Here is a 21,768-nt window from a genome sequence, read left to right as displayed (position 1 = left end):
TCTTTTTTTTCGTATAAGGCCACGTTTACAGATGCTGGGGACGAGGGCCTGGTGTCTCTGGGTGACCATTGTTCCAGGAAATGATCAGAAAAATCTCAAAAGAATGAGGGCGGAAGCAGAGACTTGAGGGGATCCGTGGGCTGGAAGGTTCAATGAGGTGAGTCCTACTGTTGTTTCCGGAATGTTCCTGAGGGTTCTCCTCACACAAGGACCATTAGAAATGGTCATCTCCCCATTAAGGAGTGGTTGGTCCAGAGCTCAAACCTGAGTCCTGTGACCCGGGCTGGTTCCTCTGCTGCTTCCTCACACGCTAAGCCCGTATGATGGAGATCCATCTGGATGGTGAAGACACACAGGAGGGAAGGGGGCACGGCCTGGGGGGGGCGGCTCTTCTCTGCCACCGGTGTAGCACTCCTGCTTCCCTCCGTGTGGCTGGGGTGTAAGTGGCTCCCTGCACATGGCGGGGGCCCAGAAGTCCTTTTGGCATTGAATGATTTCACTTCATGAGCTATTGCCTGCTGTCTCACTGGAGTTCTCGTGGGGGCTGGCCACAGTAAGAGGCCAGTGATAACTCCCTTCGCTTTTCTTTTCGAGTTCAACTCCCTCTCCTCCCTCCCTCCGTCTCTCCCACCCACCAGCCCTCCAGCCCCCTTCCCGTATGGATCTGAAAGCATCTGCTGTGTGCCGAGCACTGGGTGACACGGTGGGGACACAAGCCAGACTCCGGCAAGCTCCCTGCCTTCGGGCCTCCATTGGCGCCCTCGCCACGTGCTTCTGTAAGGCTCAGTTTGTGTGTCTGACTCCCACATGAGACCCCGAGCCCTTGTTTGGAACAGGTCTGGCAGCGCTAGCCAAGTATCAGCAGCGTCTTGTGAATGAGTCTGGGTGAAATCGCACTGGGTGTTGGAGGGTCTTTAGGACAGTGTCAGGCAGGGAAGGGGGGCGTTCTTGGCAGAGTGATCCTGCGTGTACAGGGCATGGGCATGTGACAGTGCCTCCTGATGTCCTCACAAGGCGCAGAGAGGATTCAGGAGACCGGACGCGTGGGAAGGTGTCCAGGAGAGGCCTTAGTGTCTGAAAGTAAGCCTTCACGGACTCCCCGATTGTCTCTTCCCCGCCCCCCCCAACCCACCATGCAGATACTCATGCCTGGGCCGGTCCAGGATTTCTGGAAGGATGGACGTCAGGGTTCACCTAGAGCCTCACTTGACCGACACAAGCACACAGGCCAGCTGAGGCGGAAGCCCCGCCCTCACACCTGTGCCTTGCTGCCGGGTTCCCACGAGGTGCTTGCTGGGTCCCCGCCAGTGGCTGACAAGCCAGAGCGGGATTTGTGCACGGGACAGACCAGGAGAGCAGAGCAGCGGTAAGGCCCATCTCGTTCCCATGGCAACCCTCACTGTCATCTTCCCAGCAAGGTGAGGGTTTCTTGGAGGAGACACTTTCCTGCTTTTAGAAGCAGGTGTTTTGTGACACCCCCCCCCCCCCCACCGCCGCGCGCCTGGCGCTGTGCTTGGCGAGGTGCCGGAGAGGAAGCCGAGAAAAGCGAGGGCCCCTGGGATGCCCACCATCGGCAGGGGGAAATGACTCCCACACGGACACGTACGTACCGCACAATGAGTCACCCTCGGGCCGCGCCTCTGCCGTGTGCGGGTGGTTTCCACGTGGTCCAGCGAACCTCTGCAGGGCGGGACGTGATCTTCTTCCTGACTTTGCATCCCACCGAACCCACACCACCGCTTCCCCGGGCCAGGAGGTCCACGCAGCCTCTTAGGGGGTTCTTGAGATGAAAGGAATCACCTCGACTGTTGGAGTGGCTGAGGGGGGTCACTGCAGAGGTCTCATCTCCCCTCAACCTTGAGGTCTGCCCCAGTTGGGAAATAAGACCTGTATCTGGCATGTTCTCCAGCCAAAAATCGAAATCACCCGTCACTTTCATTACTTTGGAAAGCTCGATCAGAGGATGCGGCTTTATGTGCAGGCGTGATGAGCCCCACGGTGAGATACTGCAGCCCCTCCCCACCCCCAAGAAAGCCGCCTTCAGGGACGTCCTCCTCCCGGTCAGCAGGTACTGTGGCTGCTCTTGCCAAGTGCCAACCCCTGTCCCCTGTCGGTTCCCTCACAGAGCTCCTCCACGTGAAGGGGCCCCAAGGAGAGGGAGACCCGCATGGCCCCTCCCCAGCATTGGCCGCTCAGGTTGGCCAGTCCCAACCAATGGATACTGGTCACAGACGGCAAGTGTGTGTGCCAGGCAGGAGGAGGGCCCGCTTCCCTGGGGATGGCGGTGCCTGCAGCGGACTTTTTGGGGCCCTGCCCTGGGCCACCAGCTTGACTTTACTATACACGGCCGGGCGGCACCAGCCACAGAGAGCATCCAGGAGAGAGGTTGTCACAAGCACGGGAGAAACTCCCTGTGTCCCAGGGAAGAGAACACCCCATAGTCCCTGACTCCAATTAATGCCCATGTTTCTTTTTCCTGCCTCCGCTCAGCCAATTTGTTGAATAGTGAATAACGAACAGGGCCAAGAATTAGAGGGGCATAAAAGGCCATAGTGTGCAAAACGAATTGTCTTCTTATCCCTGTGCCCAAAGGCAGTCCGTTCCCCGTGGCATGCAGCCTGCGGGGATCGTCCACAGCTATCTGCATTTTTACACATGGACTCTTTTTTTTTAATGCAAAGTAATAGCCTATCTCGCGCACTGTTTTGCTCCTTTATATTGCCCCATTTTGCAACAATCTTGGGGATTGTTCAACATCCATAACTATGTATAACAGCCTGTTCTTTAAGTGGTTGTATAATATTCTTCTTTTAAAAAAATGTTTATTTTGAGAGAGAGAGAGAGCGAGCGAGTGTGCACGAGGGAAGAGCAGAGAGAGAGAGGAAGAGAGAGGATCCCCAGTAGGCTCCGCACCGGCAGCACAGAGCCCCGCGTGGGGCTCGATCCCACCAACTGTGAGATCACGACCTGAGCCGAAACCGAGAGTTGGATGCTTAACTGACGGAGCCACCCCGGGCACCCCCAGGGGTTGCATAACTTCCTAGTAACAGGAACGATTACTGACTTCACTGAGAATTTAATGTAAATGAAAGACAGCTCTGTGTTATGTGCATGAACCTGTCTCCCTGCAAAGCAGCCTCCGACCTGAGGACTGTTGACAGATGAGGGGGCCAGAGCACAGAGAGTGTGCGTCACTTGCCCAGGGTCACAAGGCAAGTAGGAGGATGTGAGTCCCGGCGGTCTGAGTGCGGAGCCGGCCGCGTTTGTGAACACCGTGTTCCACAGCCCCCAGCAAACGCGTGGCCGGTAACCTCCTGCGTCGAGGGCTGTGCGCACGTGTGCAACCTTAACTGCAGTATGAGTTCTTCACGGTGGAATTGCTGCATTATTGTGAACTTTCATGGTTGCTGTCAGACTGCCCACCAGAGAGGCCGGGCCGGCTCCAGCCGAGTCCCTGTGTCGCACATGCTCGTCACCATGGCTACAGATCGTCGTAGCCGTGGTCAGTCTGATGGGAAACCGAGGCTCCTTCCTGTAGCTTTCACCTGCGCTTTTCTTGTAACGCACGAGGTGGGACGTCTTTTGCCCGTTGAAGACGTGTCTGTGTTTCCTTGTCTGGTGAGCAGAGGAGGTGGCCTGGGCTTAGGCTGGACGGCTTGAGTCACAGCGCTTGTCCCCGACTCCCGGTCTGCCGTTTAATCGTTCGATGACCTTGAGCACTGCCTGTAACCTCCCTGTGCCTCAGTGTCCTCGTGTGAACCTGGGAGTGGTGACAGTGCCCACCCAGCGGGAGGTGAGGGTTTAACCAGCTCATGTACGCCCAGGGCTGAGAACAAGGGCTCTGGATGGGCTCCTGGCGAGCGGTTCACCTGTTTCCAGACCATTTAGTGCTTGGCTCTGTTCTGCCCACTGACGTCCACGTTTTTCTTTTCTGTGACTCAGCTCCATAGATGCCGCAGAAATGGACGACAGTTACTCAGTGCCTCTCAGCTTCTAATTCATTGCTGTGCCTGAGCGTGTCATGTAGCTGTCGAGTCCACAGTGGGCTGGAAGGCTGGAAAAGCTACTGTGAGCCCAACCAGCGGGGTCCCGGCTCCTTGGAGATCATAGGCTGGTGGGGGAGACAGGCATTCATCAGAGAATCACATGGAAAAATACATGATTACACTGACCAAGCTGGGCGCCACGAAGGAGGTGATGCCTGGGGCCCTGAGAACCTCACCCAGAGTCCCCTCTTGCCGGGAGAGATCTGTGGGCTGGGGGTTTGGCGTGTGCTCAGTGACCAGTGAGGCTGACTGGGGACGGCAGTGGCTCAGGCAGGGACACGAGCTTCAGGAAACACCAGGTCACCGGATTATCCGGCAGGGCAGGGTGCTGTGGATGGTCGGATGAAGAGGGAGGCCGGCCCGGTTGTGAAGGCTGGACTGCTGGGCGTGGGCTTCGGGCTTTGACTCCGACTGGGGTCTGTCGGCCTCGGAGAAGGTGAACCCTCAGACCGCCCCCTTGCCGCTTCAATTTCAGTGGGATTTCTAAGCTCCTTTCTTTTCAAGCATTCACCGATTGGGTGTCGGGATGCTTACCCAGGGATTTAGTTCAGAAGTTTTACTTTTAAAGTCTCTGCTTTGTTGTTTCTGCTACTTTTGTCCGTTTTGTCACGAACGCGTGAAAATATCCAAGACGGTCATTTCACACTCATGTACACAGCTCTCTTTGGGACGATATTCCTTCCCAGTCACTGCAGCCTGACGTTCCTAAACGTCCTGGGTATTTCGGTGCTGGGGGAAGTCAGCGCTCCAGGAGACGTGCTGTCCCCGAAGACTCTGGCCTGAGTGGTGATCACCGCGTACAGCCCAGAAGACCAGCCAGCAGGTCAGCCCTTTACGGCTCCCGTTTGTTCTCTCGCTCGCTCATCCCCTCTCCAACGGGTGTTCCCCGAGCACGTTCTCACCCAGAGCCACTTTCCAGGCACTGCGGATGCTAAGGTGGGCTAGGAGTGCTCCACGATCTCCGGACACTCGCAGTTCACAGAGAAGACAGACTCACAGACGGTCCCGGCAAGGTGGCACGGGGTGCAGGTGGCTGGGGACAGGACACTGCACAGGGTGGGAGGGGAGGGTTCCAGCTCTGCCTTCACCAAGAAGGTGTGGCCTCAGGCAGAAGGAGGAGCCAGAGGACGAGGGCGGGAGTCAGGTTCCCAGATAGACAGATAGATGTGGCCCCGTGGAATTAGGCTTTCCGGTTTTTGCGTCTGGGAGACGTGTAACGAGCAACGTGTCTTGCAGGCACTGTGCAGGTACAGCAGGGACCGAAGTAAAGTCCTTGTCCTCACAAGCTGTCCGTGTTCGGCGGGGACAGAAAATAAATGAAGATGAAATGTACGGAGGTGACGGGTCAGTGGGTCAAATGGGGAATGGCAAGGACTGCGTGAAGTAGATGCCTCGGGAACAGCCTTCCGGACAAGGTGGCATTGGAACAGGAAGCCCTGGAGGGAGCCGTGAGGGTGGCGTCCCCTCCTCCCTGGGAGAAGAATGGGGAGGCCTGTAGCATCTTGATGCTAAAGAGAATCCGTGGCCTGGATTCTTGGCCCGAGCAGAAATACTCTCTCGAGCACGCCTCGCAGGTGGTTATTCCATTTCTGCTTGGATATCCCATGGTCAATGGGAACCTTCATCCCTCGGAGTGTGTTGTGAGTTGAATTGTGTCCTACAGTTGTGTCCTTTAAGAATTGGGAAGTTAAGACACACACACACACACAGGGAGACACCCCCCCCCCCCCCGCACCGCCCCACAAAGACGGAGGCAGAGATGGAAGTGATGCCTCCACACGAGGGTTGCTGAGCACGGCATCCACACCGGCAGCCAGGAAAGGGGCATAGCCTCTTAGATTCAGAGGGAACCAGCCCTTGCCACATCTTGATTCTGGGCGTCGCACCCTCGCTGGTTACAGCAGCCCTGGAAACAAGTACAGCTTCTTGTCATTGTGTGGGTGACTTGTGCACCTTCGAAGTCCAGCCTGTTTTCATTTTTTTTTTAAGTTTATTCATCTATCTATTTTGAGAGAGAGACAGAGCTGGGGAGGGACAGAGGGACAGGGGGAGAGAGACTCCCAAGCAGGCTCCGTGCCCAGCCCCGAGCCCGATGTGGGGCTCGAACTCACAGACTGTGAGATCATGACCTGAGCCAAAGTCAAGAGCCGGACCCTCAACCGACTGAGCCACCCAGGCGCCCCTCCCTCTTGTTTTGATCCAGAAGTCTACATTCGTAGTTCTATGTGAGCAGAACCATCGAATCCGTGCACGTTGTGATGTCATCCTGATACCATCCTCTGGAGGGCCTGTCCCTCCCTCTTGTCATCTCATGGCCACTGCCTGCAGCCTGACCATCACCCTGTCTTCACTGGCCTGCGCTGCCCTGACATCCATCCCTGAGCCCTGGTCCGTTCTCCACATACCAGCCAGGTGGGGGAGGGGGATGCTTTCCACAGCCCTGACCACTTGCTGGAGACCCCGTGCTGGCTTGCTCTTTCTTGGCAAAGTCCTAATCCTCGCCACAGCCCGCAAGGTTCTATGTCATCTGCCCAAGGCCGTTAGGCCTGGAGTGTTGATATTTTGTGTGCATGTGATCACGGTGACCAGATTTCTGTGAGGCGGTCATGAAGAAGACAGGAACCGGGGACAGTGATGGGAAGGGTAGGGAAGCGGATGTCAGGGGATTAAGAGGGAGACCTTTCTGTTTGAGCTCTCCGATAATGGGCAGCCTGCCTGGAGGAGCACTTAGCTCCCCATCACCTTGTGTGTGCAGCACAGAGGCTGGGGGACTCCTTGGCAGGGAAGGTGTTGAGGAAATCTGAGCGTTGGTTGGAAAGATGATTTAGCAGACATCCGAGGTTTATCTTATCTCTCTTTTAAATGTTTCATCCTAAAGTTTCTTTCAGATGCTCTTCAGGTAGAACACTGTCTTTCCAAAGAGGAGTTTCAAGAGCTATCTATCTTCCTAGCTGGCTAGCTGTAACCCATCTGTCCACTCATCCATGATCCATCCGTCCGGCCACCCACCCGCTAACCCACCAACCCAGCCACCAACCCATCCCTTCATACGTATGTATATCCTACCCACCCATCCGTCCATCCACTCATCCGTACATGTGTCCTTCCATCCACTTACCCTCCCATCCACCCACCTACCCTCCCATCCATCCACCCACCCACCCATTCACCCTCCATCCACCCCCCATCCGTCCGTCCACCCACTCTTCGATCCATCCACCCATGCGTCCACCCACCCATTCATCTATCCATCTACCCATTCATCCATCCATCCGTACACCCACTTTTCCACCCATCTACCCACCATCCACCCACCCATCCATCCACCCATCCATCTATCCATCCATACACCCATCCATACATACGTACGTGCATCCTTCCATCCACCTACCCTCCCATCCATCCACCCATCCATCCATTCACCCATCTATGTTTGTCATGTTTCCCTCTTATCTTCTTTTCTTTGTCATAAAAATGATATCAAGGAAGACTGGACAGACACAGACACAGCAACAGCAATGTGAAATAACATTTCTTAGCCTCCGTTTTGTCTCAGGCACTAGCTAAGCGCTTTGAGCGTGTTGGTGTGACTAAAGCAGCAGGGCAGAGGGTAGAGCTGGAGCCACGTGTTATGGCTTCCGTTCCCTGCTCTGCCACCTAAGAGCTATGCCGCTTTCAGTCAGGCATTTTAATTTTCCTGTGCCTCAGTTTCCTCACGTGTTAAAAAAAAAGGTTAATCACCTACTTTATAAGGCTGTTATGAGGATTAGATGGGATGATGTTTGTAAAGCTGTTAAAACAAAGCCTGTGCGTAAGAGGCGCTGCTATTCATCCTCTTAATGGCCTTCATTTGACACAGTGATAGTATTCTCATTAACCAGCCGGGAAACTAGGCTCAGAGACACCGAGGCGCACACCTGAATCACCCAGCTCTGAAGGGACGATGCTAAGATTGGAAGCTGAGTGGCTGTGACTTCCAAGGTCATCGTGCTTTCAGACATGATGCGGTGTGCGCTGCCTTTTGCGACAAGGTGATTGGCGTGTGCCTGAAAGGGAGCTGGGAGGAACGTTCCGGAGGGATTTGAAGTGGGCAGAGGAACGCTCCCTCCTTTTGGTCTGCTGCAGAGCTGACTGGTGTGTGGGGCTGTGGCCAGTGTGTGGGCCAGGGGTGGGCAAGGAGAAGCTGGAGGCCGGCGGAGGGCGGGCCCGACCCGACTTCTACACGGAGGGATCAGCAAGAGGAAAGACTGTCACAGAGGGAGGATGCAGACCGCCCATTCCTGGTAGCCTACAATCTGAGTTCTTCCCAAACCAAAAGCGTATGGTTTATCGTAACTTTTAACTGATGTCTTGGCTCACGTACGATGACTACGTTTACTCTGAGTTAGGCTCTCATTATCGTTTTGACAATGAAGATACTCAGGAGGTATGTTCCCTGCTCAACTTGCATTGTCTAGGCCCTCGACATCACCAGCACGCTGATGTGATTTATGGTCCTGACATGGGATCCCCCTGCAGGATCACTTTCCGTGGAAATGGACTCCTAGGAAGAAAATTCCAGTTTCCCTAGTACTGTTTGCTTTTTGTGGGTCTGTTATGCCAACTTGAAGGTCCCGGATTTATACTGAAAAACGGCCATGGCTGATTTCTTTTTCCTTCTGGATTAATTACCCTCCAGGCCAGTGAGGTCTCTTTCACATTCAAGAGAACGTTTTCTGCCTTGTGTATCAAATCCGACCCTAATTTTGTTCTGACACCTTCCTTGCCGTTTGATGAGAACTCAATTAATTTTTTACATGAAATCAATAGGGGAAAAGACACTAATGTCATTCTCTTTTCTTTATCATCAGTAGTTAATCATCAGAGTCCTAATCAGTTCTGGGATAATTTAAGCTTGGCAGTTTCTTTGAGAAAGATGTTATCATAAGCAAGCCTGTTAAGAAACGATAATGGCTTACATTTATTAAGTGCCTCTTATGGGCTGGACATCATTCTGCACTCCGGTGTGAGTCTCTCATTTACAAGAGTATGTATATCGTTCGTACGGTGTAACAGAACTGGCCTGAGCAAATACACTCACCTTACAGTGCAGTGAAAACATGACATCTTTGTGACCTGAGAAAAATGAATATTCCCTGAGAACGCAGTGTTGGAATCCCACCAACTCCGCCAACTTGTAGTAAGAATTTCAGCCCAGCATGTGTGACTCACAGTGTCTCTGTCCCATGGAACCATTAGAGACTTGGGGTGGGGGGGGGGAGGTGGAAATTTATGTGCATTTCATTAGAAACAATTTAAAATGCCGTAGGGGATGGTGGGAATTGCCTCCACAGCAATGGATCCAGTCCCATATGTAGACGATGAATTCTTAATTCTTATTTTCCTCTCCTGTGGCCATTTGGGAAATTTAGCAGATGAGAGTTGGCCTCATTAACTGCATGGCATTTTAATTGGTTTAAAGGCACATTTTTCTTTCCTTTGTGGCTTTAGGGACGCCCTGGCAGTTTTGACTGTTGCCTCTTCTGACAGTTTATCCATGGTGATTAACATTAAAACTGTTTGGACAGGAAGTGCTCATGAGATTGTCTTCCCTGGCAGTTGGGAAGGGCGAGCCGTGCGCGATATTCTCTTCCGCCGCCTGTCCCCTGGGACAAGGTTAGCCAAGGAACCATGATTACTTAGAACCAATAACATTTGAGACACTACACTGTGCATTTTATATTTCTTACCTCTTTTAACCCTGAACACCACCCTGTGAGGGTGCCCCCCCTTATCCTCTGGGGGAGCTAAGTTCTTTCCCCGGGTCCCTTAACTGGTAGGTGGTTGGACGGCAATGACCTACAGAGATGTCCTTTTGTTCATTCCAACCCCCACGTACCTGGTAGAACACCGGGAGTTTACCCGACAGGCAGCCGCAACACTCTCTTGTGCAAGGTAATCAATGAACCAATGAATGAATGATGGATAGAGTGGTCGGGCAAGATGTAGGAGTTTCGTATTCAGCAGTAACAAATTACCGTGAACTGGGTGGCTTCAGCCAGCACAAATGCATTGTCTTCTAGTTCTGGAGGTCATAGTCCAAAACAGGCCTCCCCAAGAAAAGTCAGGGGGTCAGCTCTAGGGGAGAATCCGTTTCCTTGCCTTCTCTGGCTCCTTGAGACTTCCCCTCTCCCGGGCTCCTGGCCCGTCCTCCGTCTTCAGGGCTGATGACCCCGTCCCCCCCCCCTCCTTCCTCTCCCGATCCCACTCATCTTCTGCCCCCTCCTCCCACTCTTAGAGACCCTTGTTATTTATCTCTCTACCATTAAGGGCAGCTGATGAGCCACCTTAATTTCATCCGCAACCTTGTTTCTCCTTTGCCACGTAGCCCAGCGCATCCAGAGGTTCTGGGGATTAGGACGTGGATGTCTTCAGGGGACCATGAGCTTGCCCGCCACAAACAGCTTCATTAAAGATGTGAAATCTACTGTGTCTGTCTCAGCAGAGAAGTAATTTTTTTTCTGAGCCTGTGGAACATGGCCTCGTTCTTTGGATGTTTAACCCTGCACGCGCTTCTTTCTTGCTTTGTGGCCTGGGACACTCAGCACACACACCTGCTCAGTGCGTGGTGGTGGAGAAAATGAGAGACGAAATGCCAGAGCTGTTACTTAAAAGTAGACTGATGAGGGGCGCTGGGTGGCTCAGTCAGTTGAGTGTCTGACTCTTGATTTCGGCTTGGGCCACGATCTCACAGTTCGTGTGTTCGAGCCCTGCGTCGGGCTCTGTGATGACAGCGCAGAATCTGCTTGGGATTCCCTCTCTCCCTCTCTCTCTGCTCCTCCCCTGCTCGTTCTCCCTTTCTTTCTCTCTCAAAATAAAAAAATAAACCTTAAAAAAAAAAAAAAGGCTGATCGGGTTATGTCTAAAGGACACAGGAGCTAGTTTGACCTGAGACGGAAGAATTTGAGCACCAAAAAGAATTATCACTGCGGTTGATTGAAACCCACCAAATACATAAAAATTTGTGATTTCACAGTGATGCAGGACAGGAGGAGGGGGTGTTCCTAGGTCCAGGTAAACACTTGAGCTCAAAAGACTCCCATAAGCTACACTTGACCCCGTGTAAGCAGATGGCCAGAGGGGCAGGAACGTGGCTTGCCACAAGGACATCAGGCATTCTTGCGTGGGTGTCCTTGCCCCAGGTCACATTGTGGACTACGTCGCTGTCTGGGAGGTGTTTTCTCGCCAGGCGACACAGCTCAGTGCAAGGAGATGTAATCCACATCAGGGCTCAGGTGGGAGCCTTCCTGTCTTAAAAGCTTCATACCCCACAGGAGCCAGAATCTCCTGTAACAACTCACAAGCATAGCTTCCAGGGTCCCCCCACAAGGGACATCCCCAGTTCCCAGAGTCACTTCCCTTGAGGAAGTCCAGAGTGTGGCTTCCCTGCTAGACATTCATGGCTCATGTACAGGTGCCCCCATCCAGATGTGATCTACCGATCAGGTGTCATTTGCCCCATAAGCCATGCTGCCTGGTAACATATTTCATGTTCTTCCTCTTGTGAGCTTCCCAGTAGAAGTTATCCAAAGCTCAGATTCTCAGGGATTTGGCAAAAGTTTGAGCATCCTTTTGTTTTCAAATACCAGAACAAAATAACAAAATAAGGAAACAAACAAAAAGAAAAACACGGGCCCAATCTCATTTGTCACCATTGGAAGTTGCTACGACATCAGTTGTAATTAGCAAAGAATCAAACATTCATTCTGTCTACAGACTTTATGTCAGAACAACATTGTTCTGATGGAACAGAACAGTCTATGGATTGTTTGAAGACTGTCAGCTTTATGAATGTGGAAGTGATAGAATTACAAAATGAACATTTTCCAGCCCCTAATGAAATCGTGGATCTAAGTAACAGTTGCACTTGGATGCTAAAACGATTAGGTGAAGGTTGATAGACTTTATGATGCAGGGATCATGCTGGTACTTACTTGATCCTCCTGATCTCTCTTAGAAGTTAGCCATCCTTTGACCTTATAGGAAGCATATGGTGCCACTTACAGGGTATTTTGGAAAACAAATTAAGTCTGATTCTAATCAAGATATGACATGTAACTAGTACTTTACAGGAAATACAGACGAGAGAGGAACAGTGACACCCCATGGAAAGAATGTGGAGCATTCTGCAGGATGAATAATCTAGCTCCCCCAACAAACCAATGGCATAAAAGAGAAAAGGGAGGGCAGAAAAAAGTAGATTTAACTGACATTGTGGGTTTTTTTGGTTCTTGGTTTTTTTTTTTTTTTGAGTTTATTTACTTTGAGATAAAGAGAGAGAGAGAGAGAGAGAGAGAGAGAGAATCCCAGGCAGACGCTGCACTGTCAGTGGAGAGAGCTTGACGTGGTGCTTGAACTTAGGAACTGTGAGATCATGGCCTGAGCTGAAATCAAGAATCAGACACTTAACTGACTGAGCCACCCAGGCGCCCCCAGAACTCTTTACATTGATAGTTACTGTGGGACTATTTTAGGTTTTGAATTTTTCAAGTAACCCAAATGTGCAACACTAGAAAAATGGTTAAAAATCATGGTACATCACAAAATGAACTATTTTGCAACCACTGTAAAGGAAACTTTTATGGCTTTAAAACAAAACATTTTTTTTTAACATTATTCATTTTTGAAAGACAGGGAGAGACAGAATGCGAGCTGGGGAGGGGCAGAGAGAGAGAGAGAGGGAGAGACAGAATCCGAAGCAGGCTCCAGGCTCTGAGCTGTCAGCACAGAGCCCGACTTGGGCCTCGAACCCATGAACTGTGAGATCTGACCTGAGCCGAAGTCAGACACTTAACCGACTGAGCCACCCAGGCGCCTCAAGCTTTTATGACTTTTAAACACCACTGGAAGTTTCCTGTTACAGTGCTAATTGAAAAAAAAAAGACAGAATTGTTTTTGCATCTATGTAAATGGTGTGCAAACATGGAAAAGTGTAGGCTTAGAGAAACAAACTGGAAGCAAATACAGCCAGGTACCTTCATTGGTTGTGTTGAAATATTGGTCTTACAGTAAAGGAAGTCTTTTTCTGTTTGTCTTTGTTATCCACACTTTTCATCATGAGCATTAATTTTTCTATGCATCCTTTTATAGCTATATAGAGGTATGATGAACACACTGTAAAATTCACCCGTATTAAGAGTATAATCTGACACATTCCTGTAAAGGATCGAGTCATGTGACCACCACCACAATCGAGTTCTAGAACCTGGGACCCTGTGATGCATCTCATTGATTTTTCTTGAGTAGACTTTATTTTACAGCAGTTGTAGATTTACAGAAAAATTGAGAAGACAGTAAGGAGAGTTCCCCCCTACACTGTACACAATCTCCCCTGTTGTCAGCAGGCTACATGGTTATGGCACACTTATTACAATCAATGAGCCAATGTCGATCCATTCTTCACCAAAGTCCGTACTTCATTCAGATTTCCCTAGATTGTCTTTTATTTTTCTTTTCAAATTTTTATTTAAGTTCTAGTTATTTAACCAACAGCGCAATATTGGTTTCAGGGGGGAGAATTCAGTGATTCATCACTTCCATACAATACCCAGTGCCCAGCCCAACAAGTGCCCTCCTTAATACACATCATCCATTTAACCCATCAGCCCACCCACTTCCTCTCCATCCACCCTCAGTTTGTTCTCTGTCGTTAAGACTCTCTTGTGGTTTATTTCCCACTCTTCTCTTTTTTTCCCCCTTCCCATAGGTTTATCAGTTTTGTTTCTTAAATTCCACATAGGAGTGAAATCATATGATATTTGTCTTTCTCTGAGTTATTTCGCTTAGCATTATACACTCTAGCTCCATCCACGTCATTGCAAATGGCAAGATTTCACTCTTTTTAATGGCTGAGTGATATTTCATTGTATATATATACCACATCTTTATCCACTCATCAGTAAGTGGAAATTTGGGCTCTCTCCATAGTTTGGCTGTTGTTGATAGTGCTTCTATAAACATTGGGGTGGATGTACCCCTTTGAATCTGTATTTTTATTTTTATATCCTTAGGGTAAATACCTACTAGTGCAGTCGCCAGATCATGGGGTAGTTCTATTTTTAACATTTTGAGGAACCTCCACACTGTTTTCCACAGTGGCCGCACCAGTTTGCATTCCCACCAACAGTGAAGAAGGTTCCCCTTTGCCTGCATCCTCGCCAACATCTGTTGTTTCTTGTGTTGTGAATTTTAGCCATTCTGACAGGTGAGGTGGTATCTCATCATGGTTTTGATTTGTATTTCCTTGATGATGAACGATATTGAGCGTCTTTTTCATGTTTCTGTTAGTCATCTGGATGTCTTCTTTAGAAAAGTGTCTATTCGTGTCTTCTGCCCATTTCTTCACTGGATTATTTGGTTTTTGGGTGTTGAGTTTGATAAGTTCTTGATAGGTTTTGGATATTAACCCTTTGTGAGATATGTCATTTGCAAATATCTTCTCCCATTCCCATAGGTTGCCTTTAAGTTTTGTTGATTGTTTCCTTCACTGTGCAGAAGCTTTTTATTTTGATGAGGTCCCAGTAGTTCATTTTTGCGTTTGTTTTTCTTGCCTCCAGAGATGTGTCTAGTAAGAAGTTGTTCTTGCTGAGGTTAAAGAGGTTGCTGCCTGCCTGTGTTCTCCTCTAGGATTTTGATGGTTTCTTGTCTCACATTGAGGGCTTTCATCCATTTTGAGTTTATTTTTGTGTATGGTGTAAGAAAGTGGTCCGGGTTCATTCTTCTGCACGTTGTTGTTGAAGTGACTGTCTTTTTTCCATTGGATGTTCTTTCCTGCTTCGTCAAAGATTAGTTGACCACATAGTTGTAGGCCCATTTCTGGGTTTTCTGTTCTGTACCATTGATGTATGTGTCTGTTTTTGTGCCAGTACCATACTGTCTTGATGATTATCGCTTTGTAATATAGCTTGAAGTCCTAAATCGTGATGCCTCCCACTTTGCTTTTCTTTTTCAGGATTGCTTTGACCATTCGGGGTCTTTTGTGGTTCTATACAAATTTTAGGATTGTTTGTTTTAGCTCTGTGAAAAATGCTGGTGGTGTTTTGATAGGGATTGCATTAAATGTGTAGATTGCTTTGACTAGTGTAGACATTTTAACAATATTTGTTCTTCCAGTCCATGAGCATGGAATGTGTTTCCATTGCTTTGTGTCCTCTTCTATTTCTTTCCTCCGTGTTCTGTAGTTTTCAGAGTACAGATCTCTTACCTTTTTAGTTAGGTTTAATCCTAGATATCTTACTGTTTTTGGTGCAATTGCAAATGGGATCGATTCCTTGATTTTTTTTTCTGCTGCTTCATTATTGGTGTATAGAAATGCAACAGATATCTGTACGTTGATTTTATATCCTGTGACTTTGCTGAATTCATGGATTAGTTCTGGCAGTTCTTTGGTGAAGTCTTTCGGGTTTTCTACATAGAGTATCACGTCGTCTGCAAATAGTAGAAGTTCGGCTTCTTCCTTGTTGATTTCTTTTTGTTGTCTGATTGCTGAGGCTAAGACTTCCAGTACTGTGTTAAATAGTGATGGTGAGAGTGGACATCCTTGTCTTGTTCCTGACTTTAGAGGAAAGGCTCTCAGTTTTTACCCCGTTGAGGATGATACTAGCTGTGAGTCTTTTGTATATGGCCTTTAAGATGTTGAGGTTATGTTCCATCTGTACCTACTTTGTTGAGGGTTTTCTTTTATCAACGATGGATGTTGTATCTTGTCAAATCTTTTTTCTGCATCTGTTGAGGGGATCATATGGTTCTTATCCTTTCTTTTATTCATAAAACGGTGTATCGTGTTGATTGATTTGCAAATATTGATTTGCTCTTGCAGTCTAGAAATAAATCCCACTTGATCATGGTGAATAATTCTTTTAATTTACTGTTGGATTCGATTGGCTGATAGTTCCTTGAGAGTTTTTGCATTCATGTTTATCAGGGATATTGACTAGTACTTCTCCTTTTTAGTGGGGTCTTTATCTGGTGTTGGAATCAAGGTAATGCTGGCTTCTTACAATGAGTTTGTAAGTTTTCCATCCATTTGTAATTTGGGGGGGGGGACAATTTGAGATAAATTGATATTAACTCTTCTTTAAAAAAATGTTTTTTTAATGTTTTAATTTATTTTTGAGACAGAGAGAGGCAGAGCATGAGCAGGGGAGGGGCAGAGAGTGAGGGAGACACAGAATCCGAAGCAGGCTCCACGCTCTGCGCTGTCAGCACAGAGACTGACACGGGGCTCGAACTCACGGACTGTGAGATCATGACCTGAGCCGAAGCCGGATGCTTAACCGACTGAGCCACCCAGGCACCCCTTAACTCTTCTTTAAATGTCTGATAGAATTCCCCAGGGAAGCTATCTGACCCAGAACTCTTGTTTGTTGGGAGATTTTTGATTTTAGGTTCAATTTCTTTGCTGGTTATGGGTCTGTTCAAATTTTCTATTTCTTCCTGTTTCAGCTTTGGTAACTTGTGAGTCTAGGAATTTATTATCCATGTCTTCCAAATTGCCCAGTTTGTTGGCAGGATCACCGCTAAGCCAGGCACGACCCCGGTGGTGTCGGACTTCTAAAGCTTCAGGTTTTGTGCTCTGCTGTTGCTAATACCCTGCGGTAATCTCCGTAAGCAGGGTTCCCTCCCCACCACCCCCAAAACCCGCAGTTCTTATCTCCCCCAAATCAACCCTCTGCAGCTCCTACTTTCCACGATTCTACTTGTAGACTTGCAGTTTTGTTCTCTTAGTCCTCAGATTGATTTCTTGCGTGCTCAGAATGATTTGATACTTACCCAGCTGTGTTTGAGGGACGAGGCAAGCTTACGGTCCCCCTGCTCCTCTGCCGTCCTAACTTCTCCCTAGTTTTTTTTAATGTCCTTTTTCTGTTCCAGGATCCCATCCCGGGCACCGTATTACATTTAGTTGTTATTTCCACAAGATGACTCTTAATCAGAACAAAGTAAAATCGGCTTTATGTTAAAATCCTCCGGATATATTAACTGTCCATTTTTCCCTTGGCCTCCTCGTTGTTGTTGAAGCGTTACTTGTTGACAAAGACGAGGCCTTATATTAGTTGTATTCCTTGTAGCTTCCAGCCTGGCACCCTGTAAACTGACTACTGAAGAATCTGCTAATTTGGTCTCTGGCCAACAGTAACAGGCTGGAGCAGGAGGGAGGGAGGAAGAGGAAGAGGAAAAAGGGAAAAAGAAAGGCGTTACCTACAAATCATTCAAAACTTCAGAGCTCTGAGGGACCTTCGGTGTCTGCTGTGACTTCACGGAGTGGACTGCTCTTGGCTTTTGTGTCCCCCAGGTTGGAGATTGCAACCCTGAATCGGGCCGACTCAGCCCTGGAGGCTTGTCGAACCCAAATCAGCAGAGATATCATCGCCCTTCTGCTGAAGCATCTGACCAGCGCTGGCCACCTCTCCCCGCAAGTAGAGAGGAGGATGGGCTCCGTTTTCAAAACGCAGTTTCTGTTGCTGGAGAAAGAAATACAGGAGGAGTATGATCGGAAGATGGTGGCATTGACAGCTGAATGTGACCTGGAAACGAGAAAGAAGACAGAGAACCAGTACCAGAGGGAGATGGCGGCAATGGAAGAAGCAGAAGAATTGCTGAAACGTGTCAGTGAGAAGGTAAGGCAGCTTTGAAAGGAAGGCTTCACTTTCCTGTCTGCTTTCTCTCAAGGATTCATCATTTATCCATCCATCTGTCCGTCCATCCGCCCATTCACTCATCACCCATCCATCTATCCATCCACCCACTCACCCCCCCATCCACCTGTCCATCCACTTATCCATCCACCCATCCATCTGTGCATCCACCACCCTTCCATCCACCTGTCCATCTATATACCCATTCATCCATCTACCTATCACTCTTTTAATCCACTCATCTATGCACCCATCCATCCATCTACCCACCACTCTTCCATCTACCCATCCATCCATCCATCCATCCTTTCACCCACCCACCACCCTTCCATCCACCCATCCATCTATACATCCATCCACCCATCCATCCATCTACCCAGCACCCTTCCATGCACCCATCCACCCACCCATTCACCCATCCACCCATCTATCCATCCTTTCACCCACTCACCACCCTTCCATCCACCTGTCCATCTATATACCCATTCATCCATCTACCTATCACTCTTTTAATCCACTCATCTATCCACCCATCCATCCATCTACCCACCACCCTTCCATCTACCCATCCATCCATCCATCCATCCTTTCACCCACCCACCACCCTTCCATCCACCCATCCATCTATACATCCATCCACCCATCCATCCATCTACCCAACACCCTTCCATGCACCCATCCACCCACCCATTCACCCATCCACCCATCTATCCATCCTTTCACCCACTCACCACCCTTCCATCCACCTGTCCATCTATACATCATCCATCCATCCATCCATCCCTCTACCTACCATCCTTCTGTTCACCTTTCCATCCACCCACTCACCACCCTTTCATCCACTTGTCCATCCATCCATCCATCCATCCATCCATCTAGAATTTATTTAGAAAGGATTTATTTAGAAAGGATTTATTGATCACTTACTGTCTCCATGCACTGGGCTAGGCAGTGAAGTACAGAGGAAAATGAGATATGGTTCTTGAGTTCAAGAAGTTCACAGTTCAATGAACGATCTTCACGTTTAGAAGGTGTGACCTCATTCAACTATTTGAGAATAGAGATGTGTTCACAGTGCTGTAGGAGGTCATGGGGAGAGTAGAAAGCATGCATCCACAGAGAGCGTGGCCCAGGGAGGTGGTGACGTCAGCGTGTGTGGGTGTCCGTCTGGGCTGCGTGGTGCTAGACGGCGGAGCCCTCCAGCACCAGCTCCATTGTCAGACAGACCTGGACTCCCTTTGCAGTATATTGCGGTTCAGCTCCTGGGGGCCTGGATGAGCCTGCCTGGCTGTGAACCAGGGCTGAGGGCGCCCCCTCTCAGGGTGACTGGGAGAGGCGATGCAGGAAAAGTAGCCAAGAGGTGTTGGCTGCCCCAGGCTCAGTGCACGGTGCTCAGCTCTGAGAGTTCTGACCCTCGGCCTTCCCAGGGCTGGCTTCTGTTGACCAGAGATCAGTTCTCATTTCTCTAAGAAACCTGTCAGTTTCTGTTTTGAGAGGAATCATACTAGAGTTCTTCACTGAGTGCATCCAGTCAAGCCTGATGTCTGCCTTCCTCTGTGAAAGGGGCTCAGTCCCTGGGACTTGAGCCCCCATTTCCTGGTCTAGAAATCGGTCATCCTTAGGAGGTCTAACACCTATTTAGGAAGGAACAGGCTTCTGAACTGCTAACTCCTGTTCCCCAGCCTGCCGGCCATGCCCAGATTCCCCTGGACGTGGACAAACAGGGCTTGTGGTCCTCCGGTGGTCATCTGTTGTCGGCCTGCAAGCTGTGTGGTGATGAAAAGAGGCGAGATTCATGCCTTGCCCCGGGGTCCCCCTCCCCTTAACATGCATCTCGTTTTAGGGTGATGCTCATTTTCTGCTCGGCTCCTGTATGAACTTCCTGTGACTGCTGTAACAAATTACCATAGATTTAGTAGCTTAAAGCAAGATATTTTCATTCTTTGACAATTCTGGGGGCCACAAGTCCTAAATCAAGGTGTCAGCCGTGCATACGCTTCAGAAGTCTCTAGGGGAAGGTCCTTTCTTGTCCCTCCCAGCTTCTGGTGGCTCCAGGCACTCCTTGGCTGGTGGCCACATCACTCCAGTCTTGACTTCTGTCTTCACATGCACTCTTTTAGCCCGGGATGTCATCTCTTCTGTCTCTTGTAAGGGCACTTGTCTTTGGAGTTAGGGCTCACCCAAACAGCCCAGGATGGTCCCATGAGATCCTTAACTTAATTACATCTGCAAAGATCCTCATTCTGAATAGAGTCACATGACAGGTTCTGGGTTAGGATGTGATTTTGTGTCTGGCAGGGGTTGGGGGCACTCCTCAGCCACCAGCTTCCTGCCGGCTGACCCCACTCTCTGACCTCCCTCCATGACTGTGCTGGTCAACACCAAGTTTCTCTAAGCCACGTGCTTCTGAAGACGGTGCTGAGCTCACAGAGCAGTGATTTGACCCCTAAACCATCGCACAGCTCCTCTTTCTCTTCTCTCCTAAATTTGTTATCATTTTTGTTCCTATGAAAATAATACACGTTCTAGGAAAGAGGTTTGGAAAGTACTAGAAAATAGGAGACAGCAAATTAGACCCATGAGCCCAGCCTGTTTTTGTCTGGCCCGTGGATTGAGAATGTGTTTTTACATTTTTATATTTTTTTAATTTTTTAACATTTATTTATTTTTTGAGAGACAGAGCATAAGCAGGGGAGGGGCAGAGAGAGAGGGAGACACAGAATCCGAAGCAGGCTCCAGGCTCCAAGCTGTCAGCACAGAGCCTGACATGGGGCTCGAACTCACGAACCACGAGATCGTGACCTGAGCTGAAGTCGGTCGCTCAACCGACTGAGCCCCCCGGGAGCCCCTGTTTTTACATTTTTAAAGGATGGTGAAAAATAAAAGCGAAGCAAGGAAAAAAAAGTAGAAGGATAGGATGTGTGACGGCAAACCTTAAAAGATTTATCTGGCCCTTTACAGAAAAGTTTGCCAACTCCAGCTCCAAAGCATAAAAAGAGAAACCTTGAAAAAAAAAAAGTGGCACCCCCTTTGCCATCCAAGGTAGACATTCATTCAGTCTGGTTTTTTTTGAGTTCCTACTATTGCCTGACCCCAGAGATTTCAGCATCCATTTTGGCCTTTTGCTTTCTATATGTATGTTTGTTCATTTATTTTGAGAGGAAGAGCAAGTGCATCAGCAGGGGAGGGGCAGAGGGACAGGGAAAGAGAGAATCCCAAGCGGGCTCCGTGCTGTCAGCACAGAGCCCGACGCGGGGCTCGAACTCACGAACTGTTGTGACCTGAGGTGAAATCGAGGGTCAGACGCTTAACCGACTGAGCCACCCAGGCACCGTGTCTATTCTTTTTTAACAAAGTACAGTTTAGGCAGTTCATAAAATTGCATATCTTGCTTGTTCCCGCTTAATATCACGGTGTAAATGTTTTCTGATCTTATTAGACGCTCCCACACTTCGCGCTCGCCACATGCAGGTGTGGTTCTAAGCACGGCACGCAGACCTTCTCGTCACATCTTCACACCCCCTGAGTGAGGTGGGAATTGATAGGATCCCACTTTTACAGCTGAGGAAACGGATTTGGAGAAGGTCACCTGCCCGAGGACACGTGGGTGGGGCCAAGACGCAGAGCCGCCAGGCAGCGAGCGCCAACCCCGCACCTCCCTGCAGCCATGGTGCGTTGGCACGCCATACCCCCCTGCTGCCCTGTGCCAGGCTAACCCATCCTGCTGCCTCCTACCTTTAGCTCCCAGAAGGCTGCCTACAACAATGTGGTTGTAAGTGTTGCCTCATTATTGGTGCAGGTAGTTGGGGTCCTGAGAAGGGATGGCGGGACAAGCGTGTTCCTGCCTGGCCTCACTCCCCAATCTGCTGGCCCGCAGCAGGAGGCTGCCATCGCTCTGGGTCCTTTGAGTCACCCTGTTCAGAAACCAATCGCCTTGCTTGAGCCAGTTCGCTTCCAAAAATAGCATCTGAACTGCAAAAGTCTTCCCTTCTGGTCCGTGCAAGCCACTCCCTGTTAACAAAAACTACCAGTGACCTCGTAACTTACCT

The 21,768-nt window shown here is 49.3% G+C and overlaps 1 protein-coding gene across 1 annotated transcript in view; it reads left to right on the top strand.

Annotated features, from left to right (window-relative positions):
* EVC2 (EvC ciliary complex subunit 2) overlaps nt 1–21,768 on the top strand; it is a 134,496-nt gene that overhangs the window by 56,945 nt on the left and 55,783 nt on the right. Inside the window, 1 exon segment of the mRNA XM_045056604.1 lies at nt 17,377–17,701. Within this exon segment, the coding sequence (XP_044912539.1) occupies nt 17,377–17,701 (325 nt within the window).

This window comes from Felis catus, chromosome B1, assembly GCF_018350175.1.
Source record: "Felis catus isolate Fca126 chromosome B1, F.catus_Fca126_mat1.0, whole genome shotgun sequence".
NCBI lineage: Eukaryota > Metazoa > Chordata > Mammalia > Carnivora > Felidae > Felis > Felis catus.
Note: the sequence above shows the minus strand (reverse complement) of the source record. Positions and strands in the feature narration are given on the sequence as shown.